Source organism: Bos indicus, chromosome 10 (genome assembly GCF_029378745.1).
Source record: "Bos indicus isolate NIAB-ARS_2022 breed Sahiwal x Tharparkar chromosome 10, NIAB-ARS_B.indTharparkar_mat_pri_1.0, whole genome shotgun sequence".
In the NCBI taxonomy this organism is placed as follows: domain Eukaryota; kingdom Metazoa; phylum Chordata; class Mammalia; order Artiodactyla; family Bovidae; genus Bos; species Bos indicus.
In genome coordinates, this window is record NC_091769.1 from 9,510,526 (window position 1) to 9,535,842 (window position 25,317).

The following is a 25,317-nucleotide window of genomic DNA, read 5'->3' on the forward strand; positions in this document are numbered from 1 at the left end:
TGCCTCCTTTGTCAAGGATAAGGTGTCCATAGGTGTGTGGATTTATCTCTGGGCTTTCTATTTTGTTCCATTGATCTATGTTTCTGTCTTTGTGCCAGTACCATACTGTCTTGATGACTGTTACTTTGTAGTATAGCTGGAATGTTGAGTTTTAAGCCAGCTTTTTCACTGTCCTCTTTCACCTTCATCAAGAGGCTCTTTAGTTCCTCTTTGCTTTCTGCCATAAGGGTGGTGTCATCTGCATATTTGAAGTTATTGATATTTTTCCCAGGAATCTTGATTCCATCTTGTGATTCATCCAGCCTGGCATTTCTCATGATGTACTCTGCATATAAGTTAAGTAAGCAGGATGGCAATATGCAGCCTTGATGTACTCCTTTCCCAATTTTGAACAGTATTTTTAGGTACTGCAAATCAGAGGTGTTTCTACAAATGTGTGATCTGCTGTGTTGCTGTAAATGAAAATGTTGAGTGGATTGTTTTACTTTTCTTTTTATTTGTATGTGCAGATGGGAAAAGTTGGAAAAGAATTTGGAGCCATTGTCAGAGCAGGTTGTTAATAATGACAAGAGCTATACTCAGCTTGAGGTGGCTAATCACGCATATTGTGGCTCATGAAAATACTGGTTCCAGAGCTGGGCAGAGATTTAGCTAGCATTGACAAATTTGAAGAAATTATTGGGATACTAACTATCAGGTTAATGTCAGTGTTATTAGAGATTTGTGCTTCTCCAGCCCTTCTCATTGTTGCTATACCCTTAGCAACTATTACTTCAGATATATAAAATACTAGCTCTAAACCAGTCTTCATTCTTACCTACTAATTCATTATACTTAATACTTCATTTGTCACTTAAAGCAGTAAAGAATTTATTCTGTAGTTTCATGAGATATCACCTCACACTGGTCAGAATGGCACTTATCAAAAAGTCTACAAACAATAAATGCTGGAGAAGGTGTGGAGCAAAGGGAACACTCTTGCACTGTTGGTGGGAATGTAAATTGATACAGCCACTATGGAAGACAGTATGGAGATTCCTTAAGAAACTGGGAATAAAACCACCATATGACCCAGCAATTCCACTCCTAGGCATATACCCTGAGGAAACCAAAATTGAAAGAGACACATGTATCCCATTGTTCATTGCAGCACTATTTACAATAGCTAGAATATGGAAGCAAGTTAGATGTCCATTGACAGATGAATGGATAAAGAAGTTGTGGTACATATGCACAATGGAATATTACTCAGCCATAAAAAAGGACACATTTGAGTCAGTTCTAATGAGGTGGATGAACCTAGAACCTGTTTTACAGAGTGAAGTGAGTCAGAAAGAGAAAGATAAATACCGTTTTCTAATACATTTATACAGAATCTAGAAAAATGGTACTGAAGAATTTATTTACAGGGCAGCAATGGAGAAACAGACATGGAGAATAGACTTATGGCCATGGGGAGAGGGGAGGAGAGGGTGAGATGTATGTAAAGAGTAACATGGAAACTTACATTCAGTTCAGTTCAGTTGCTCAGTCGTGTCCGACTCTTTGCGACCCCATGAATCACAGCATGCCAAGCCTCCTGTCCATTACTGTAAAATAGCTAGCCAAGAGAATTTGCTGGATGTCTCGGGAAACTCAAACAGGGGCTCTGTATCAACCTAGAGGGGTGGGGTAGGGAGGGAGGTTCGAAAGGGAGGGGATATATGGATACCTATGGCTGATTCATGTTTAGGTTTGACAGAAAACAGCAAAATTCTGTAAAGCAATTATCCTTTAGTAAAAAATAATTAATTAAAAAAAAATAATTTATACTGTAGTTTCACCAGGGTGAATTCTTGAATAATTTCTTGTATGATTTTTCTGAATTGTGCTGCCAAACTAACTTTGCCAGCATTTTATTTGGTCACTGTTTTGTTGTTGCTACTCATTAAACCAAGAGGGTGATACTTCAGGGCTCTGATTTTCTAGTTGAATAGTTAGGATTGATCAGTGTCAGTTTTCTGCCTATTAATATGAAATATTGGAGTCAGGGAACAGGCAGTTGGAACAGAGAGTATATTTCTTGTGATAATAAAAATTATAATAGAGATAAAAAATTACAAGAAAAAAACTTTAAATTCCACTAGTCAGAAATAATCACTGTTAACATACTGATGCATTTTAAAATAAGAAATTGGGATTATGGTGTATATATAGTTTTGTTTTATAACTTCTGTGTAGAAGCTTTTCTCATTTCATTATTCTTTCAGAATTTTTAAATAGCTTCATAAATACTGTCCTATGAATGGATCATAATTTATCAATTTATCTATATTTTATCTATTATTGGACATTTGGGTATATGTCTAACTTTTTTGCTTTTATAAATAATGCTGTAGGGAGCATTTTGGCATATGCATATTTGTGCATATCTTGCATTATTTCTGTATGCTGTTTTTTAGGAGTAGCTGTTTATGGGTCATAGGGTATAAATACTTCAGTGGCTCTTAATATCAGATTGTCTCCAGGATTATTTTATGAGCTAGTTTATATTCCCAATATCAGTGTGTGAGAAATATCCATTTTGTCACATCTTTTCCAAAATATGTTGATAGTCTCATGGTAATGATTGTGTAAAAAATGTTAGGTGAAATTTGCATTTTTTTGATTACTGATGAGATTGACATTTTGAATATATTTATTTTCTCTTTGTATTTCTTTTGTGTAAGCAGCCTGATTAAGGATATTTAAAATGCATTTCCGCCCATAACATGTTCCTGTATTTCTTACTGATTTGTACATAATGAAAAATATTAACGAATTGTCTATATTTGTTTATTATTTAGATCTTGGCTTAAACTCATCTATGAAATGCTTTATATCATCAGAGCTCTAAATTTTTATGTTGTCAGGTGTATTTTCTTTTCATTGTGATTTCTCATTGTGAATCTCTAGCCTGTGGCTTTTCTCCAAGCCAAGATCAGGTAGTCATCTATATTCTATGTATTTGTACTATTTCTAGTATCTTTCTAGTTTCTTTTTTTCCTTTTTACATTGAACTTTAATCCATTTGGAATTTATTCTGGTGGGATATGGATCTGATTTTTTTTCTCCCAAACATTTAAATAATTATCCTAGCATTGTTTATCAGTATCTTTTCTTTCCCACTGACTTGAAAAGCTTCTGATCATATGCTTTAATTTTTATACCATCACTGTGTATACACTGTAATTACAAAGTTTGGTACTTCAGGCTTTACATTTTCCTATCTCATGGTTTTGGAATGGTATGTCACTGTTTTTATATTTCTTGATTACTAGTGAGGTTAAACTGTTAGTTCATAATTTTATTGGCCATTCCTGTTTTCTTTTCTTTGTATTGTCTGTTCGCGTATTTTGCCTGTTTTACTGTTAGTAGTTTGTATCTTTATGGATTTGTAACAGTTCTTCCTGGATTCTGAGCAGCAGATATTTTTGGTGAAGTCTGTTGTAACCAGTTTTTCCCAGTTTGTGAGTGACTTTTCACCTTGTTACTGTATTTCAGTATAGCTGAATTTGTTAATATTAACTTTATGGGTTATGTATTTGCTAACCTTATTCTTTGTCTAAAAGCTGAAGAATTGATGCTTTTGAACTGTGGTGTTGTTGAAGACTCTTGAGAGTCCTTCGACTACAAGGAGCTCAACCAGTCAATCCTAAAGGAAATCAATCCTGAATATTCCTTGGAAGAACTGATGCTGTAGCCCTAATACTTTGGCCACTGATTTGAAGAGCCAGTTCATTAGACAAGACCCTGATGTTGTGAAACATTGGAGGCGGGAGGAGAAGGGGATGACAGAGTGAGATGGTTGGGTGGCATCACTGACTCAATGGACATGAGTTTGAGCAGGCTCTGGTAGATAGTGAAGGACAAGGAAGCCTGGCGTGCTGCAGTCCATGGGGTTGCAAAGAGTTGGACATGACTGAGCTACTGAACAACTACCACCTTAATTTTACAAAACTTATTGATCATTTATGAGTTCCAGGCTGCTTTCCAGTCCAGTCCAGTTCCAGTTCAGTCGCTCAGTCGTGTCCGACTCTTTGCGACCCTATGAATCACAGCATGCCAGGCCTCCCTGTCCATCACCAACTCCCAGAGTTTACTCAAGCTCATGTTCATCAAGTCGGTGATGCCATCCAGCCATCTCATCCTCTGTCATCCCCTTCTCCTCCTGCCCCCAATGCCTCCCAGCATCAGGGTCCTTTCCAATGAGTCAGCTCTTCGCATGAAGTGGCCAAAGTATTGGAGTTTCAGCTTTAGCATCATTCCTTCCAAAGAAATCTCAGGGCTGATCTCCTTCAGAATGGACTGGTTGGATCTCCTTGCAGTCCAAGGGACTCTCAAGAGTCTTCTCCAACACCACAGTTCAAAAGCATCAATTCTTCGGCGCTCAGCCTTCTTCACAGTCTAACTCTCACATCCATACATGACCACAGGAAAAACCATAGCCTTGATTAGATGGACCTTTGTTGGCAAAGTAATGTCTCTGCTTTTGAGTATGCTATCTAGGTTGGTCATAACTTTCCTTCCGAGGAGTAAGCATCTTTTAATTTCATGGCTGCAGTCACCATCTGCAATGATTTTGGAGCCCCCCAAAATAAAGTCAGCCACTGTTTCCACTGTTTCCCCATCTATTTGCCATGAAGTGATGGGACAAGATCCATGATCTTAGTTTTCTGAAAGGCAACTTTTTCACTCTCCTCTTCTACTTTCATCAAGAGGCTCTTTAGTTCCTCTTCACTTTCTGCCATAAGGGTGGTGTCATTTGCATATCTGAGGTTATTGATATTTCTCCCGGCAATCTTGATTCCAGCTTGTGTTTCTTCCAGGCCAGCATTTCTCATGATGTACTCTGCATATAAGTTAAATAAGCAGGGTGACAATATACAGCCTTGACGTACTCCTTTTCCTATTTGGAATCAGTCTGTTGTTCCATGTCCAGTTCTAACTGTTGCTTCCTGACCTGCATATAGGTTTCTCAAGAGGCAGGTCAGGTGGTCTGGTATCCCCATCTCTTTCAGAATTTTCCATAGTTTATTGTCATCCGTACAGTCAAAGGCTTTGGCATAGTCAATAAAGCAGAAATAGATGTTTTTCTGGAACTCTCTTGCTTTTTCCATGATCCAGCGGATGTTGGCAATTTGATCTCTGGTTCCTCTGCCTTTTCTAAAACCAGCTTGAACATCAGGAAGTTCACGGTTCATGTATTTCTGAAGCCTGGCTTGGAGAATTTTGAGCATTACTTTCCTAGCATGTGAGATGAGTGCAATTGTGCGGTAGTTTGAGCAGTCTTTGGCATTGCCTTTCTTCGGGACTGGAATGAAAACTGACCTTTTCCAGTCCTGTGGCCACTGCTGAGTTTTCCAAATTTGGTGGCATATCAAGTGTAGCACTTCCACAGTCATCTTTCAGAATTTGAAATAGCTCAACTGGAATTCCATCACCTCCACTAGCTTTCTTCATAGTGATGCTTTCTAAGGCCCACTTGACTTCACATTTCAGGATATTTGGCTCTAGGTGAGTGATCAGGCTGCTTTACTCACTTTCAATACATCATAGACAGGATATACAAATATTTCTATAACTTATATATTTGAGAAGCTCTTATGTGCTTTGAATTCATGAAAATATTCATGAATATTTTTTTGCATCTTGTTCATTTGCCAAGTCTTGTCTGACTCTTTGTGACCCCATGGACTGCAGAATTCCAGGCTTCCTTGTCCCTTCCCATCTCCCAGAGTTTGCCCAAGCTCATGTCAGTTGTATTGGTGATGTCATCCAACCATCTCACCCTTTGTTGTCCCCTTCTCCTGCCCTCAGTCTTCTCCAGCATCAAGGTCTTTTCCAGTGAGTCAGCTGTTCACATCACGTGGCCAGAGTATTAGAGCTTCAGCTTCAGCAGCAGTCCTTCCAATGAGTATTCAGGGTTGATTACCTTTAGGATTTACTGGTTTGATCTCCTTGCTTTCCAAGGAGCTCTCAAGAGTCTTCTCCAGCACTACAGTTAGAAAGCATCAATTCTTCGGCTCTCTGTCTTCTTTATGGTCCAGCTCTCACAACCATATGTGACTACTGGAAAGACCATAGCCTTGACTGTACGAACCTTTGTTGGCAAAGTGATGTCTTGAACACAGTGTTCAGCTTTTTATAGCTTTCCTGCCAAGAAGCAATTGTCTTCTAATTTCATGGCTCCAGTCACCATCTGCAGTGCTTTTAGAACCCAAGAAGAGGAAATCTGTCACTGCTTCCACCTTTTTCTCTTCTATTTGCCATGAAATGATAGGACCGGATGCCATGATCTTAGTTTTTTTAATATTGAGTTTTAAGCCAGCTTTTACACTCTCCTTCCTCTATCTCATTGAGAGGTTCTTTATTTCCTCTTCACTTTCTCCCATTAGAGTGGTATCATCTGCATATCTGAGGTTGTTGGTATTTCTCTCGGCAGTCTTGATTCCAGCTTGTAACTCATCCATCCTGGTATCTCTTATATGCTCTGCCTATAAGTTCATTAAGCAGGGTGAGCATATGTAACCTTGTCATACTCCTTTCTCAATCCTGAACCAGTCAGTTGTTCCATACAGGGTTCTAACTGTTTCGTCTTGACCCAAATGCAGGTTTCCCAGGAGACAGGTATGATGGTCTGGTATTCCCATCTGTTTAAGAGTTTTCTACAGTTTGTTATGATCCACATATTCAAAGGCTTTAGCGAAGTCACTGAAACAGAGGTAGATGTTTTTCTGGAATTCCCTTGCTTTGTCTCTGATCCAGCAAATGTTGGCAATTTGATCTCTGTTTCCTCTGCCTTTTCAATGCCCAGCTTGGACGTCTGGAAGTTCTCAGTTCAAATAATGCTAAAGCCCAGCATGCAGGATTTTGAGCATAACCTTAGTAGCGTGGGAGATGAGTGTAGTTATCCAGTGGTTTGAACATTCTTTCGTACTGCCCTTCTTGGGAACTGGGATGAGGATTGACCTTTTTCAGTTCTGTGGCCACTGCTAGGTTTTCCAAATTTGCTGGCACTTTGGATATTGAGTGTAGCACTTCAATGGCATCATCTTTTAAAAAATTTAAATAGCTCTGCTGGAATTCCATCGCAGCCTCCACTAACTTTATTGAGAGCAGTGCTTCCTAAGGCCCACTTGACTTCATTAATGTCTGGCTCTGGATAAGTGACTACACCAACATTGTTATCTGGGTGATTAAGATTTTTTTTGTACTGTTCTTCTGTGTATTCCTTCCATTTCTTGATCTTTTCTGTTAGGTCTTTACTGTTTGTGTCCTTTATTGTGTCCATATTTGAATGAAATGTTCCTTTGATAGTTCCAGTTTTCTTGAAGAGATCTCTGGTCTTTTCCCCTTCTGTGGTTTTCCTCTACTTCTTTGTGTTGTTTATTAAAGAAGGCCTTCTTGTCTCTTCCTTGTTGTTCTCTGGAACTTAGTTGGGTCTACCTTTACCTTTCTCCCTTGCTTTTCACTTCTCTTCTCTCTTCAGCTATTTGTAAAGCCTCCTCAGACAACAGTTTTGCCTTCTCGCTTTTGTTTTTCTTTGAGATGGTTTTGTTCACTGCCTCCTGTACAATATCATGGACCTTTGTCCATAGTTCTTCAGGCACTCTGTTTACTAGATCTAATCCCTTGAATCTCTTTGTCACTTCTACTGTATATTCATGGGGGATTTGATATAAGTTGTACCTGGCTGGCCTTGTGGTTTCCCCACTTTCTTTAGTTTAAGCCTGAATTTTGCTATGACAAGCTGATGATCTGAGCTGCAGTCAGCTCCAGCTCTGTTTTTGCTGTCTGTAGAACAGCTTCTCCATCTTTGGCTACAAAGAATGTAATCAATCTTATTTTGGTATTTACTATTTGATGTTGTTCATATGTAAAGTCATCTCTTTTATTGTTGAAAAAGGGTGTTTGCTATGAGCTGTGCATTCTCTTGGCAGGGTTCTGTTAGCTTTTGACCTGCTTCATTTTATACCCCAAGGCCAAACTTGCCTGTTACTCCAGGTATCTCTTGACTTCCTGCTTTGGCATTCCAGTCCCCTGTAATGAAAAGGACGTATTTTTGTTTTGGTATTAGTTCTAGGAGGTCTTCTAGGTCTTCATAGAACTGATTAACTTCAGCTTCTTTAGCATCAGTGGTTGGGGCATAGGCTTGAATTACTGTGATATTGAATGGTTTGCCTTGGAAATGAACCGAGATTATTCTGTCGTTTTTGAGACTGCATTCAAGTACTACATTTTGAACTCTCTTATTGACTGTGATGGCTACTCCATTTCTTCTAAGGGATTCTTGCCCACAGTAGTAGATATAATGGTCATCTGCTTTAAATTCACCCATTCCCATCCATTTTAGATCACTGATTCCTAGGATGTCGATGTTTACTCTTGCTGTCTCCTGCTGGACCATGTCCAATTTGCCTTGATTCATGAAAGGTTGTTGCTGAATGAAAAAAGACGGCTGGGATTCTTGGCCCCCGGAGGAGAAGAATTCAATCCGGGGCCAGAGACAAGGTTTGATCGCTCAGAGCTTTGTGTAATAAAGTTTTATTAAATTATAAAGGAGATAGAGAAAGCTTCTGACATAGGCATCAGAAGGGGGCAGAAAGAGTACCCCCCCCTGCTAGTCTTCAGCTGGATGTTACATAGTCACTAGCAGTCTGTTAATGAAAGAAATGAATGTCTTAAAACTCAGAATGGCACCAGGCCCGTCACCCGTAAGATGCATTTTGGGATAATCTTGGCACCAAATGGTTCATCCTGGGCCATAAAATGATTAAGGTGAATCTTGTGGAAGGACAGATTACCATACAAATAGTTTAATTTACATAGATTAGGGGAACAATATCTGAGTATAACATACTGGTTTGTCAAGTAGGTTCTGAGCCAAGAGGCGGAACCGACTTGAAGACAGAGTTTGGGGTAAATGCATAGCATATTAGCATAGCTTAAGACAAACATTTTCATAAGAAAAATGCATTGGTTATCTCAAGGTTTGAGAATAGTTAACTTCAGGAGAAACCAGATGTCATTATGGCAACACAGTATTTTAGGAGAAACTCCTTTTAAATTTGTATAGAGAAGGAAAAAATACGGCTAATTTGTTTCCTCCTGCCCCTTAAAAGAGATAAAAATGTCTGACACTTGCAGGCTATTTCCTCAGTTTGGAGACCCCTGGCCTTCCTGCCTGTTACCCTCTCATTCATGGATCTAGCTTTCCAGGTTCTTATGCAACACTGGATTTTACTTTTATCACCAGACACATCCGCAGCTGAGCGTCATCTTCACTTTGGCCAGCCTCATCATCCTGGAGCTGTTAGTAGTTGTCTTCCCCTCTTAGCCAGTAGCATATTGGACACATTCCGACCTGGGGGATTCATCTTTCGGTGTTACATCTTTTTGCTTTTTATACGGCTCATGGGGTTCTCATGGCAAGTATACTGGAGTGATTTGCATTCCCTCCTAAAAGTGTTTAAATTTTGTTTTTTCACCTTTACGTAATTGATCCACATAGAATTTATTTTTGTATGTGATTGTTGTTCAGTTGCTCAGTCATATCTGACTCTTGGTAACCCCATGGACGCAGCATGCCAGACTTCCGTGTCTTTCACCATCTCCCAGAGCTTGCTCAAACTCATGTCCATTGACTCAGTGATGCCATCCAACGCTTTCTCCTCCTGCCTTCGATCTTTCCCAGTATCAGGGTCTTTTCTAAGGAGTCAACTCTTCACATCAGATGGCCAGAGTATTGGAGCTTTAGCATCAGTCCTTCCAATGAATATTCAGGATTGATTTCCTCTGGACTGACTGGTTTGATCTCCTTGCAGTCCAAGGGACTCTCAAGAGTCTTCTCCAGCACCACAGTCCAAAAGCATCAATTCTTCTGTACTCAGCCTTCTTCATGGTCCAACTCTCACATCCGCACCTGACTACGAAAAATCATAGCTTTGACTAGATGAACCTTTGTCAGCAAAGTCTCTGCTTTTTATGTATTTGTATGTGATATCAAGTAGGAAATCTAGTTTAATTATTCCATCTGGTTAACCAGTTATCTCAGCTCCAGTTATTGACTAATACATTATTTCTCCACTGTTTTGTGGTATGACTTCTATTAGGTATTAAGTTTTACAGGGTTTATTTCTGTTTCCCTGCTATATATTGGTGTTTTCTATGTCTTTGGCATCTGTACCACACTGTTTATTACTATATTGAATCTTTTTCTTAAAAAAAAATTATTATGATTTTTTTTTGGTTGCAGTGGATCTTCATTGCTGCTCATGGGCTTTCTCTAGTTGGCCAGCGGCAGCTGCTCTCTAGTTGCAGTGCTTGGGATTTTCATTCTGGAGGCTTTTTTGGTTGAGGAGCATGGGCTCTCGGGCACACAGGCTTCAGTGGTTGTGGTGCACAGGCTTAGTTGCCATGTGACATGTGGGATCTTCCTGGACCTGGAATCGAGCCCGTGTCCCTCAAAACAGCAGGCAGATTCTCAGCCGTTGGATCACCAGGGATGTCTCTACGTTAAGTCTTTTTTTAAAATTTTATTTATTTTTAATTGAAGGAGAGTTGCTTTATAAGATTGTGTTGGTTTCTGCCGTACATCAGCATGAATCAGCCACAGGTATACATACATATGTCCTCTCCCTCTTGAGCCTCCCTCTCACCTCCCACCCCATCCTACCCCTCTAGATTGTCTCAGAGCACTGGTTTGAGCTTCCTGAGCATCCAGCAAATCCCCAGTGGCCATCTGTTTTACATGTGGTTGTGTATGTTTTCATGGTACTCTTCATTCGTCCCACTCCCTCCTTCCACCCTGCCCCTGCCCATGTCCACAAGTCTGTTCCTGTGTGTGCATCTCCATTGCTGCCGTACAGATGAGTTCATCAGCACCATCTTTCTAGGTTCCATGTATATGCATTCATATATGATATTCAGATATGACTTCACTCTGTACAATAGGCTCTAGGTTCATCCACCTCATTAGAACTGACTCAGATGCATTCCTTCTTTTGGTTGAGTAATACTCCTTTGTATATCTGTTCCACAGCTTCTGTTCATCTGTGGTGGACATCTGGACTGCTTCCATGTCCTAGCTGTTGTAGATAGTGTTGAGGTAAACATTGGGACACCTGTGTCTTTTTCGGTTATGGGTTCTCAGGGCATGTGCCTGGTGGTAGGATTGTTAGGTCACATGGTAGTTTCAGTCTTAGTGTTTTAAGGACTTTCCATAGTGGCTGTATCAGTTACATGCCCACCAACAGTGGAAGAGGGTTCCCTTTTCTCCACATGCTCTCCAGCATTTATTGCTCATAGATTTTTTTTTGATGATGGCCCTTCTGACTGATGTGAGGAGATATCTCATTGCAGTTTTGACTTGCATTTCACTAATGATGAGTGATGTTGAGCATCTTTTCATGTGTTTATTAGCCATCTGTTTGTCTTCTTTGGAGAAATGTTTGTTTAGGTCTTCTGCCCACTTTTCGATTGGGCTGTTTGTTTCTGGTATTGAGCTGCATGAGCTGCTTGTCTATTTTGGAGATTAATCCTTTGTCAGTTATTTCATTTGCCATTATTTTCTTCCATTCTGAGTGTTGTCTTTTCACTTTGTTTGTAGTTTCCTTTCCCATGCAAAAACTTTCAAGTTTAATTAGGTCTCATTTGTTAATTTTTTTTCCCCCATTACTCCAGGAGGTGGGTAGTAGAGGATCTTGCTGTGATTTATGTCATAGAGTGTTCTGCCTTTGTTTTCCTCTAAGAGTTTATAGTTTGTGGTCTTAGATTTAAATCTTTAATCCATTTTCAGTTTGTCTGTATATATTGTTAGGAAATAGTCTAATTTCATTCTTTTACACATAGCTGTCCAATTTTCCCAGTACTACTTATTGGAGAGACTGTCTTTTTGCCTTTGTTTATTTTTGCCTCCTTTGTCAAGGATAAGGTGCCCATAAGTGTGTGGGTTTATCTTTGGGCTTTCTATCTTGTTGCATAGGTGTATATTTCTGTTTTTTGTGCCTGTACCGTACTGTCTTGATGACTGTAGCTTTGTAGTATAGTCTAAAGTCAGGAAGATTGATTCTTCCAGCTCCATTCTTCTTTCTCAAGATTGCTTTGGCTATTCAGGGGTCTCTTGTGTTTCCATACGAATTGTGAAGTTTTTTGTTCTAGCTCTGTGAAAAATGCCATTGGTAATTTGATAGCAATTGCATTGAGTCTGTAGATTGCTTTTGGTAGTCTATTCATTTTCACAATATTGATTCTTCCAACCCAGGAACATGGAATATCTCTCCATCTGTTTTTGTTGTCTTTGATTTCTTTCATCAGTGTCTTATCATTTTTTTTGTATACAGCTCTTTTGTCTCCTTAAGCAGGTTTATTCCCAAGAACTTTGTCCTTTTTGTTGCAATGGTAAATGGGATCGATTCCTTAATTTTTGATGCTTTGAAACTGTGGTGCTGGAGAAGACTCTTGAGAGTCCCTTGGATAGCAAGGAGATCAAACCAGTCATTCCTAAAGGAAACCAACACTGAATGTTCATTGGAAGGACTGATGCTGACCCTGAAGCTCCAAGGAATACTTTGGTTGTGTTGTGCGAAGAGCTGACTCATTGGAAAAGACCCTGATGTTGGGAAAGACTGAGTACTGGAGGAGAATGGGGCTATAGAGGATGACATAGGTGGATGGCATCATTGACTCAGTGAACATGAGTTTGAGCAAACCTCAGGAGATAGTGAAGGCATGCTGTTCTTCATGGGGTTGCAAAGCGTCAGACGCAACTTAGCAAGTGAACAACAACAGCCGCATGTGGGTCATCCACAGGAGTTTGCTCCTGTGGCTGCCCTGGAGGACTTGGGTCTGCCCCAGTGAGTACCAGGTATGGAGGTGACCCAACTGCTTGGATAGCAGGGACCCTGGTAGTGCCAAGTACAGAGGGGATCTGGCAACCACAGGCACAAGAGATGTGGGACCCTTAGGATTTTTTTCTAGCCTCTGGAAACTGTGGCCCAGTAAGGACTGAGCGTGGAGGTGGCGCAGCTGCTTGGATTGTAGGGAGTCTGGCAGTGCCAAGTGTGTAGGGATGCCAGCAGACTTAGGTGCAGGAACTATGGTACTAGTAGAGTCTTTTTCTAGCCTCTGGTATCTGGTGTTCAAAGGTCCTTCTCTAATGCTTACTGCGTTAGGCACTTAAAGGGCCACCCTCTCTGGGGTCTTTATTGGTCAGCTGCTTGTGGTGGAATATGGGGGGACAGAGGCTATAGTGATGGCTCCACCCTCTGTGAGTGACTCAGAAGTATTGCCTTGACTCCATCATTGCCCAGCTTTCTTCCAAAGGCATTCACCACTGCAGTCTTCTCCCTCATGTCCCCTTGGGCCATCTCCTTGCAGTCAACAGTATACTTTGCCATGAGATTGCACTCCAACCCATAAGCTCCTGCTCTAAGCCACCATGCATTCCAGGGGACTTCTGTCCCTTTCCAGGGTATGTAGGACTGTGGTGAGGATTGGCTTTGTGGATCTCACTCCATTCAGACTGTCACAGGTCAGCTGCTGCACTCTCCAATGGCCTCAAATGCTACCCCTCTGTCCCAAACAGTTGCTCTAATGTATCCATCTGACCCCTGCTCCAGTTCCCCCAGCCCCTGAGTGCAGGTCCAGTCCTGCTTACTCTCCTCTTTTTCCCTGCCTTCCTTCATTCTACTGAGTTTTGCTTGGATTTATAATTCCTTTCTGGTGGTCAGGGGCTCCTGCCAGCTCTTAGCTGGTGTTCTGCAAGATCTTCTTGTATCTGAATGTGTTTTCTTGATGCATCAGTGGAGAAAGATGTACTCCATGTCCACCTACTCTTCTGCTATCTTGTCTCCTCTCCGTATTAAGTCTTGATATTATAGGTCTGCCTACCTTCATCATCTTCAGAATTGTTTGACCTATTCTTAGCTCTTGACATTTCCATAGGAATTTTAGAGTCAGATGTACTCCATTTATATCTTTGGTTGTGTCTGGCTTCCTTTTCAGGGCTGCTGTTTGCTGTGTCAGAGTAAAATCAAGCTGCATGGGTGGTGTCTTCGAGTTTAATAGTTCTTCTGATCATTGAACTTCTCTCTGCAGCTGATTGCTTGCATGTTTTGTTTTCTTTTTTTTCTTCTTCTCCTTCCCTTTCTTCTTGTCCTCTTTTTCTTGTGGCTATTTTATAGAATATTTACAATTATTTTTTGACAGAAGAAAAAGTAGTATAGTGAGGAGAGAAGGCAATTAACAGAGAATGTATAAAGCAAAAGGAACAAATCTCTGATAGGTTGCTGGGACATTCTAGATATTTTTCTGGACATATATAACTGTGTTCATGAAAAAATTGGACGTATACAACTGATTTCATAAAAGAAAAAAAAGTTGGTCATATGCAAGCTGGTCTGTAGTTGGCTTTATTTCATTTAGTATTTAAAGGGCGTTCTTCTGTAGAGCTAACTCATTCCTTTTGATGACTGCATTATATGTGTATATAGTAATGTAACCAATTTCCTACTTGTAGATATCTACCTACTTTTTGAAGCTCAGCTCCTCATTGGCAGAGTGGAGCTGTGCAGTTTATTTTCCATCTCCCTAATATCTTCCCTCTTATTCTTTTCAAGGAGTATTACTGGGGTTCTGCCAAGACTGTTCGTATTTACTTTTCAGGGTCACTGGCACATAACTTTGTTAGATGGAAAGAGTGGACAGTTAACCTAGTGCACAGTTAACCTTGGTATAAATTCTTCAATTTGGTGCTATCTGTATTTTACTAAAAAGACATACTTGCAGGGTTTTTGTTTTTGTTTTGTTTTTAATGTATAGTGTTCTGGAGGAGAGTGCCAGTGCTGTAGTGCTGGAAGTAGCAGCCAAACTGAAGAGTTAAGAAACGAACAAGTTTGAGAAAATGGAGATTTTCTTAAGTAGCTCATTGCCACACACTTGATTATGAGAAGTTAGGGGAGCAAGTGAGGCAGTTCTTGGCATTTTGGTTTTTATTGATATACTTTTTGAAAGAAGTTGAAGTTGGGTTTCTATGCTATGTAATTTGTCCTTTTCTTAATCTCCTAGCCTCCACCAGGTAATGTGAAAATGCCTAACGTACCCAGTACACAGCCAGCAATAATGAAGCCAACAGAAGAACATCCAGCTTATACACAGATTGCAAAGGTTAGTTCATGTTACATGTGTTAATTTATATGGGAAATTACAATATCAATAACATTTGCTTTCAGAGCAAAATATTTCTTTATATAGTATTCCTTATTATTTAATTTTATTGGAATATAGTTGATTTATCCTTCTTGTTTAATTTTTAACTCACTTTTGAAGCTGGGTTAGTAGTTTCTCAGCCTTGTAATACTCATACCTCATTTTTAAAGTACTGATTTGCTTTGCTCCATTATTAGCAGTTATTGAATTCCTGTCATCTTGGTGTATAACTTGTGTAGTGAAATTTTTATTGCTTTTGGTCTCACTTTTTAATACACAATTCCATTACAGTAACAATGATAAGATCAGATAGATGTTATTGGAAGAGAGTTAGGATGGCTAAGCAAAGTATATTGGTAGTCAATAGAAGGTGGCAGAAATACCAAGAAAAAAGATGAATAAGATGCCTGGTATTACATAAAGGCAGATGGAGTTATAAACCCGAATTTCTTAACCATATCTTCCTTGTAGCTCATTGTCTTGTAAAATATAATGTATTATATGGTATTCTTGCGCTGGGAACCTTGGGTGCCATTTAATCCAGTTTGTAAGCGCTAAATTCAGTCGCCCTTTTCTCCATTTGTCCCTTTTCCTCATCTGTTCTGTCTCTGTCCCTCATTTGAATTTAGCCATGGTTCCCCTTAATTTCATTTTCCCAATTACCTTAGGATTATAACTTCTCTTACTGAGAGAATTTTTTCTTGTCCTAATGGGCCCAACATTCCTATTGAGGGTTTTCATAACCAGAAGGCCAAACTGGGCCAAATAGTTCCATAATATTTTCTAAAACTGTAATCTTCAGTGAATTCCTATAATGTGGAGTAGTAGTTGAATTAAGTTTCTAGCATAGTAGAGAAGTAGGAGTATAGTAGAAGCAGAAATATTACTGTATTTTCTACTCCTGACAGCATGTTCCCTTATTTTCTGTTTAGGAACATGCCTTGGCCCAAGCTGAACTTCTTAAGCGCCAGGAAGAACTAGAAAGAAAAGCAGCGGAGTTAGACCGTCGAGAACGAGAAATGCAGAACCTCAGTCAACATGGTAGTGTCCAGAGATGTTTGAAATAAAAATGACTTAACCTCTTTAATAGACCTGCACCAGCTCTAGGTCATTCGGTTTGTAGATAAAATTCTACCCTGTTATTCTACCAAGGAGCTCAGACATGGCAGATTTCCTACTTGATACTCTGTAGTTCTCTGATCTTGGCTGATTTGCAATGTTTTAATAGATTAGAACAGTGTTAGACTCTTCACAAGTGAATGAAAATATGGTTTTACTTTATTGTAAATCAGGAGCCTTTCATTCTGCACTTGGACCTTCAGCTGGGTCTACTGAAGCTTTGTGAGTACTTAGGAGTATACCCTATGTTTTGACTGCATTTAGCTGGTAACTTCTGGTTTATTCAGACCAATTTCAAGTTAATCTGCCTCTGTCCTCACAAGTATATCTATATATGTCAAACCAAGTTTAAAAAATAACACCTATGGTAACTCTCGGAAGCTTGGGTATTTTGATGGTGCCAAATAAGTAACTTCCCTGGTGGTTCAGTGGTAAAGAATCCGTGTGCCAATGCAGGAGATGTGGATTTGATTCCTGCATCAGGAAGATCCCCTGGAGAAGGAAAAATCCCATGGACAGAGGAGCCTGGTGGGCTACAGTCCATCAGGTCTCAAATGAGTTGGACACAACTTAGCAGACACAGCAACAGCAAAGAAATAAGTAAGAGGTGAATCGATTATTTGATGTGAAATCCATTTAGGCTGTGACTGCCAAAGATCAGTGAGTTCAAAGGAGTAGCTTAGGGAGAACTAGAAAGTCTCTCGATACGAAGGGATGAGAGAGCTAGACAAATTACTGTGAGTATGTCTGGATAGTTATGGCATGACAATGTTAGAGTGATAATATACTACCTGTTTTTTCTTTATCTTAGAATATATAAGTCTAGGGCCTCATGTCATATATCTTTGCCTTTTCATACTAAAAAAGCTATGACAATTAAAAAGCAGAGACATTACTTTGCCAACAAAGGTCCATCTAGTCAAAGCTATGGTTATTCCAGTAGTCATGCATGGATGTGAGAGTTGGACCATAAAGAAGGCTGAGCACCAAAGAATTGATGCTTTTAAACTGTGGTGTTGGAGGAGACTCTTGAGAATCCCTTGGACTGCAAGGAGATCCAACCAGTTAATCCTAAAGGAAATCAACCCTGAATATTCCTTGGAAGGACTGATGCTAAAGCTCCGATACACCTGATGTGAAGAGCTGTCTCTTTAGAAAAGACCCTGATGCTGGGAAAGATGGAAGGCAGGAGGAGAAGGGGATGACAGAGGACGAGATGGTTGGCAGAGGACAGAGGATGGATGGCATCATCGACTCAATGGACATGAGTTTGAGCAAGCTCTGGGTGATGGTGGACAGGGAAGCCTGGCATGCCACAGCCCATGGAGTTGGAGAGTTGGACATGACTGAGTGACTGAATAGCGACAAGGGCCTCATAAGGACACATTTATCCTGGGCCGTTTCTCACTTGCAACATCAGAGACAGCATCTGTGAAAGGAGGAACTAAAAGTTTAATTGAGAGCAGTGTTTCTAAAATTAATGTAACAAAAATCTGTCCTGTTCCCTTAACTTTGACTAATACAAATTGCTTCTATGAGAGATGTTTTAGTAAATGAAATAGTAATGAAGTGTGAGAAATTAAGGGACTTGCTGTATGTTATACATTTAAGTACTTTTCATCTGTTAACTCATTTCATCCTCAGTACAATTATAGGAAGGGTGGTAAGTTGTTCTCACTTTACAAATGTAGAAACAGAGTCTTCAGGAGGTTGAGTAAGTTGTTCAGGGTCTCCTAGACAATAGATGTGTAGGTGTTTCTAGTTTCAGAGCCTCTGTTCTTTACTACTCTTTTCAGCTTCTCAAGTAGTATGAGACTTGTATGAGAGATGTGTGAACTATGTAAAGTTTGAAAGGAGTGATAAAACAGTGGAGGCATGTTGGGAAGAATCAGAAATAGAGGATGCTTTTTTTCCACTATGAAAATTTTCCTGATCTATGAAAAAGTATGTAAAATCTAATTTATGAGTGTGGGATATGATATGTAAAATGAGAAAATGGCCTTTAGGTGCTGTTTTTACTTTTTGTTTTCAATGTTTTGACTTAATTTTAGTTTTTTATCTCCCCACTCTCGCCGCCACTTCCCAAGCCCTATTTTTGGTCTAATTTCTTTTTATAGACACATTTTTTCTCCTTACAATTGGAATTTTTTTCTCTAGGTTTTTGAAGGTGCTGTAATTCCTTAACTTCTTTCTCATGATTGTTTCATGTAGTTTTCACATATTTTTATGCTTTTCTTACATCTCTTCTTTTGACAACTTTTTCCAGACTTGGGAGATTTCCAGATTTGATTCTTTGGTATTAGTTAGCTTGTGTTTCTTCATGGAGTTAACAGAAGAAAACTCAAAAGTTTAAAAGCAGGTTTTGCCTCTCTATGTGGGTTAGGAATTATATTTAAAGATTGTAGATACAGAGGAGGAAATGGTAGAGACTTAAAATCTGCATGGGTTTCATGTGAGAGCCAGAGTCTTGGGACTTTGAAATAAATCTCTTTTTAGGGAAGAGTCACAGCATATGTCCCTATGCCCTTTTTTTCTTTTCTTGTTTCAACTTACATAAGTGGTATGGTATGACACTGGAAAATTATTTTACCATCTAATTGATATTCTGGGAAAATTTTTAAAAACAGAAAGCTTGGTTTTCAGAGTTGTAGGAATGTAAATATTACAGTGTTATATTTTTAAACTCCTATTAAAATAATAGATAATGTTCTTTATTATGAAACAAATTACATACAAAAAGAATTGCAATATTTGTACTTATATAAATAACTTCCTTTTTTTTTAATTTGCAGGCAGAAAAAACAATTGGCCACCTCTTCCTGACAACTTTCCTGTGGGCCCTTGTTTTTATCAGGATTTTTCTGTAGATATCCCTGTAGAATTCCAAAAAACAGTAAAGATTATGTACTACTTATGGATGTGTGAGTATAGAATAAATTATATATTTGTTTGAAAGTGTTTATATTTTATTGTCAAAAATCTACTTTTAAAAAACTCATATATTAAGGTAGCATCATTAATTGGTCCTTTCCTGTAGATATTTTAAATTTGAGTGACACATATATATAGTTACTTCAGAATTGTGCAGTATGTGGTGGTCTAAGTTCTTATCTGAGGAAGGTCTGTGTACTGAGAACTGGCATTCTTTTGAGGAAGGGACTTCCCTATCATATGGTGGAATTTTGCAATGATCCTTTTTCTCTGAAAAATCTTATCTAGGTAATAATCCTTTGAAATAATTATTCATAGTATTTTATGCAAATGAAAGCTGTAAAGCATTATGACTATCTTATAAAAGGGCATAAACTGTTGAAATATTATAAATTATTTCTCTTCGAGCTTTGAGCACTATTTACTGTTCACTTTCAGATGGAGAGGAACACTTTTATTATTGAAAGTGCTGAATTAATACCGGATATTTCATTAAATAGAACAGTAGGACATACATTTTAGGCTGTGATGTTCACAATACTTCGGATATAATTACAGCACATGGAATATTAAAACTAAATGTCAAGCTGTTACCAGTTTTTGTGTGTACACAGAATTCCCACTTATTGTTTTATTTTTATTCCAAACAGCAGTCTCAGCCCCATTTAACATCATTGTTTTGGTAGGAGAGGTAGCTGCCATGACTTCTTACTTGCGCAACTGCTGAGTTAATGAATGCATTGTGGAGTACATTCTTGTTGGAGAAAATTTGTGTGTTCTTGTTGTATGGTTAAGGAGCCTCTCTCCACCAAATATATGAAATCATTTTCCTAAAAATCTTTCAGCAGCATTGCGAGGTTGCTTTGGAATATGAGAAGCGATTCCTTATGGATAGTACATGTTTAACTCTTGATTTTAGTTTCTTTTGAGATTATGTTGTCAATCTGACTTCTTTGGTTAATCCTGAGTGTCAGTAGTGTTACATATTTTTATTAAAGGTTTTGATTCCATATCTGTCCATACTAACAACTCATATTTTATTTAATCAATATATCATTAAATATATGCAGATTAAAATAATTGGGCTTCCCTGGTGGCTCAGACGGTAAAGAATCCATTTGCAATGTGGAAGACCTGGGCTTGATCCCTGGGTTGGGAAGATCTCCTGGAGGAGGGCATGGCAACCCACTCCAGTAGTCTTGCCTGGAGAATCCCGATGGACAGAGGAGCCTGGTGGGCTACAGTGCATGGGGTCGCACAGAGTCAGACACGACTGAGTGACTAAGCACAGCACAAAATAATTCTTTTCTTAATTGGCAGACATTAGCCTAGCATTTTAAGTATAAGTTCTTTGACTTATTAGTGAAAAAATATATTTTAGATAGGGGAGATGGGTGTTGGAAGAAAATTCTATAGGGAATTCGGTAAATATAGATTGAATGGGGAAGATGATGAATTTTAACCGAATAGTTAACTGCTTTACAAGTGCTAATTGTTTCAAAATAGGTCTGTTTTGTCCTAGTTACATATAACTTTCTGAGGTTCTTACGAATAACATAGTTGGCTATAGTTTTTCCCAACCCTGTTCAGTTGGCAGATCTGTATTCAAAGAGAGCTTAAGATTCCATCCAGTTAAGGTTCTGATTTGAAAAAACATTATCTGCAACAAAGTACGATCTAGTGCTAACTTAGTAATGTCTCTCAATTTCATAAGATATAGGCTGTTTTAGTAAGTTATTTTCAAGAAGTATCATCTTGTTACTGATTTTGGAGTTGACTAATGCTTTCACACTGTAATGGGCTTCCCTGTTAGCTTAGTTGGTAAAGAATCTGCCTGCAATGCAGGAGATCCTGGTTCAGTTCCTGGGTTGGGAAGATCCGCTGGAGAAGGGATACGCTACCCACTCCATTATTCTTGGGCTTCCTTTGAGGCTCAGCTGGTAAAGAATCCACCTGCAATGCAGGAGATGTGAGTTTGATCCTTGGGTTGGGAAGATCGCCTGGAGAAGGGAAAGGCTACCCACTCCAGTATTCTGGCCTGGAGAATATTATCACACTGTAACAATAATTCTAACAAGAGATAACACTTATCCAGGATTTACTTTGTGTGAAGCACAGAGCTAATCACTGTATATATATTACATTATTAAATCTTAACCACACTATGAAGCAGGTACTATATTATCTAGTTTTATAGTTTGAGAAACTAAAGCTTAGAGAATCTGAGCTAACTTGCCCAAGATTACTCAGCAAGTAAAGTTGGAGTTGGATGGCTTAATTCTAGATCCCAGAGTTTAGATTTCCATGTTATGCCACCTACAAGGTACCAAAATAAAGAAGTAATTTACATTTTAAACTCAAATATTATGAAGATATGCTTTCAATGGTACTTTTCTTGAGGCAAGTAATCTCTGTAAAGGAACTGAAGCAATTAGAAATACCAATATGAAATGAATCTCAACCTCTTTTTGACTATATTCTTGAATTTAAAGAAGAAAAAGAAAATTTAAAAACATCAGCTACGTTAAAGACCATTTATTGAAAAAGATAATATACTGTCCTAAAATTGTTTATTTTAGGTATCTATATTGTAATGCAGGACTTAGCAAGAAGAATATTCCAATGATGGTTGCAAATTTAGGTCCACTAATACCAGATTTGAGTGCTTAATAAAGCAAATTGAAATTTTATAAGAAGGAGGAGCATTCAACTTGGGAATCATATAAACAAAATGGCCTAAAATTTTCTTAAGTATTTTACCCGCAATCGGAATCCATCAAGTGGACTGAAGTTGGATTGAAATTAACAACATAGAATCGTGCATTTCACTTTACCTAGACCTTCTGTGTGTTTCTTTGGTCTCTGTGTAAGAGGACTGATTGTTTAGTAAGTAGACCTACATATTTTACTCTTCATTGGGATACAAATGAATGACTTACTGATCATAGTTGCTGGTTACTATGAAAACATATAGAAAAAATTTTAATAGATTACACAAAATTTAATTGATATTTTAATCTATTATGAAAAGAATTTTTGTGAGCTTTAAAATACACATACTGTGGATTCATTTCAATATTTGGCAAAACCAATACAATATTGTAAAGTTAAAAAAAAAAATACACATACCGGTATATTCTGTCTTTTTTTCTTAAACAGATTAGGGGATAAACCTTAAAAAGTTACTTCTTTAGAGGCTGAAATTTGACTTAATGTTCTGAACATTTATAATGGTTTTAGGCAGTTGGTTTCCATTTAATATTACAGAATAATATCACACAATATCTCAAATTCTGTTTTTAAGCCCTTAACAGAACTACTTTTATTTTGAGGCCAAGGATTTTGAGTAAATTTATTATAAGCTAGCTTTCATGACTTAGGAATCCTAATGGGAATAACTAAGAGTCTTTCCTGTGTGGTAGAATGGGATGGAATTTTAAAGCTGGAAGGGCTTGTGCCCTTCTCGAGTTGAAAACCTGAAATGCACTGAGGCTGCTTAGCTCAGTATATGTCACTCGAACCCACGTATTTTCATTCTTCCTCTGGGGCTCGCTCTCCTTCCCTAGCATTTGTGTATTTATCTGGTTGTTAGATAAAGGCAAATTTAGAGGCACCCTGGAATGTGTTTATGTCTTACTTCATTAACTATCAATTTTTTGATTAATAATTTAAAGAAGTTTTAAAGTTTTTTTTAATGTATGTTGAAAATGTATTTTTGAAATTTATACTCACTAGGTTTTCCATTTGTTGTTTTTAATTAAGGTAGTAGTTTGTTAACATTTTTACTGTACTGATAATTTACATTAAACAGTACTTTAACTTTTGAAATGATTTATTTCTTATAACAAATTCAGCCTGTGAATAAATTTTTTTAAAAATCCTTTAAAAAAGTTACTAATTATAGATGTTAGATGTTAGATATTCTTAGATGTTACTCAGATTTTTGGGTTTTGGTCCATCAGGCAAAGCAATTATTAAGATTATAGGAAGAGTTTGCCAAGATCTATTTGTATTAACAAAAAGAAAGATCTGCCAAAGTAGGTAAAGTGCATCATGGTAAACTTTACTTTTTTAAAATAAATGTAATCCCCTACCAAAACACTGTTTTTAATGCCAGGACTTTTAAAAATGGGCAACTTTATGAAAATGAGTTGATAATCCTTATAGATTGACTGTATAGTCATTGGAAGTTTCTACTGTATTAGTTTCAGTCCAGTCATTCTAATTAATTGTATTGCTTAAAAGTGTTACAATGAGATTGCACAGGGCACTTCTCTAGTATTCTTTTGCGTAATTCATGCTGGGAGGAGCCTGCAGCCCTATGCTATAAAAATTGTAGTTCTAAGTGTAGAATCTTTTTCTTCACAAGTCCTGGTTCTTTTCCTGGCAGCCACTACGTTCCTGCTTGGGCTTTGGATCAAGAGACACATCACATGTTTCCTTCTTAGGGAAGAAGCCCTTAAGGTTGTGCTTCTCTGGTTTAGCTGTGTAATTGCCCATTAGGAAAGGGCCAAAAGAATTTTTGCCAAACAGTGCGTGTATTAGAACTCCTTTTCCTGTGAATACTCTGTTTTCAAATCAAACGTGTAAAAAAACAGCAACGTTTCGAAAAATACTAAATGGAAATGGGGTAGACTGTATGTGCTTTTAGGAAGTATTTTTTCAATTATAATTTCTGTTAAATGAATACATACATTGAACATAAACATTTCTTTTCTGTTTTGTTTTTTAATTCCACAGTCCATGCTGTAACACTATTTCTAAATATCTTCGGATGCTTGGCTTGGTTTTGTGTTGATCCTCCAAGAGGGGTTGATTTTGGATTGAGTATCCTGTGGTTCTTACTTTTTACTCCTTGTTCATTTGTCTGTTGGTACAGACCACTTTACGGAGCTTTCAGGTAAAATGTGTGTACTTTAAAATGTGCTCTTTAAACCTGTGAAGTAAATAATTTGTAGTGCACCTTAAAGGTAAAAGTGACGTATGTTCATGTTTTAAGCTTTTTATTATTGTACAGTATACCTTCAGAAAAGTCTGTATATAACATCTCTGTGTATTAAGTCCATCTCTAACTTGCTGTATATTCATTCGACCTTGTAACTAACAATATCCTATTCTTTTCTCCCACTTGAGAAAAAAGACCAAACATGAAAATGAATGAGGGGAAAATGAGAACAAACTTAAGTCTTAATATTTGTAAAAGATTCTTTTCCATAAGAATATTTTACTCCTATTTTTGCCTTCAAAAAAAAAAGTCAAAAGTGGTGATTAATCCTAATTTTTTAAATGGATCTGGGTAACCTAGCTAAGGTAAATATACATGTAATATTTAAAGTGAGTCACTTCACCTAGCAACTTGGTAATTATTTTCTGTGTAAATTCATTTTTGGTTTTTCAAAAGGCATTGACATTTTAAAACCATTTAGACTGTTGGAGAAGGAAATGGCAACCCACTCCAGTGTTCTTGCCTGGAGAATCCCAGGGACGGGGGAGCCTGGTGGGCTGCCATCTATGGGGTCACACAGAGTCAGACACGACTAAAGTGACTTAGCAGCAGCAGCAGCAGACTGTAAGATTAAGTATACTATTTTGCATGATATATTTTAATGAATGGTTAGGATAAACATTTCCTAAATGTGTGTTCTGTGGGATATTACTAGGTGTTGTAGAAAAAATGCTCATTAGCTTAAGTTTGGGAAGTTAAGTGGGATAATAAAACTAAATACGTTTCTTCATTTCAGAATTTCTTAGGTTTCTTTAAGAGCTTGGTGTGCTTCGTGGTGTAACCGTGAAACCATTATATATGTCTGTATGTGGAGTATCTTTTATTGTTTTAGAACATAAACATTGGGAAATGCTGATTTAGATGCTGGCCTTAGATGAGTCTGTGCATTCAGTTGTTGATCAGCTTACTTTTATTTGAGTAAACTGGTTTATGAATGACAGACCTTTTTCAGCTCTCATGCACATGGAGCAACATTACTATGAAATAGGTGTGTATTGTACAGATGATGTATTAGAGAAATTAGAGGGCCACAT

The 25,317-nt window shown here is 38.1% G+C and overlaps 1 protein-coding gene across 4 annotated transcripts in view; it reads left to right on the forward strand.

The window, feature by feature from the left end:
* SCAMP1 (secretory carrier membrane protein 1) overlaps positions 1–25,317 on the forward strand; it is a 148,660-nt gene that overhangs the window by 60,133 nt on the left and 63,210 nt on the right. For all 4 annotated transcript variants that reach the window (XM_019968086.2, XM_019968087.2, XM_019968088.2 and 1 more), the window contains 4 exons: positions 15,088–15,186; positions 16,161–16,269; positions 19,140–19,268; positions 24,019–24,178. In XM_019968086.2, coding sequence (XP_019823645.1) covers positions 15,088–15,186; positions 16,161–16,269; positions 19,140–19,268; positions 24,019–24,178 — 497 coding nt within the window. The remainder of the gene's footprint in view (positions 1–15,087; positions 15,187–16,160; positions 16,270–19,139; positions 19,269–24,018; positions 24,179–25,317) is intronic.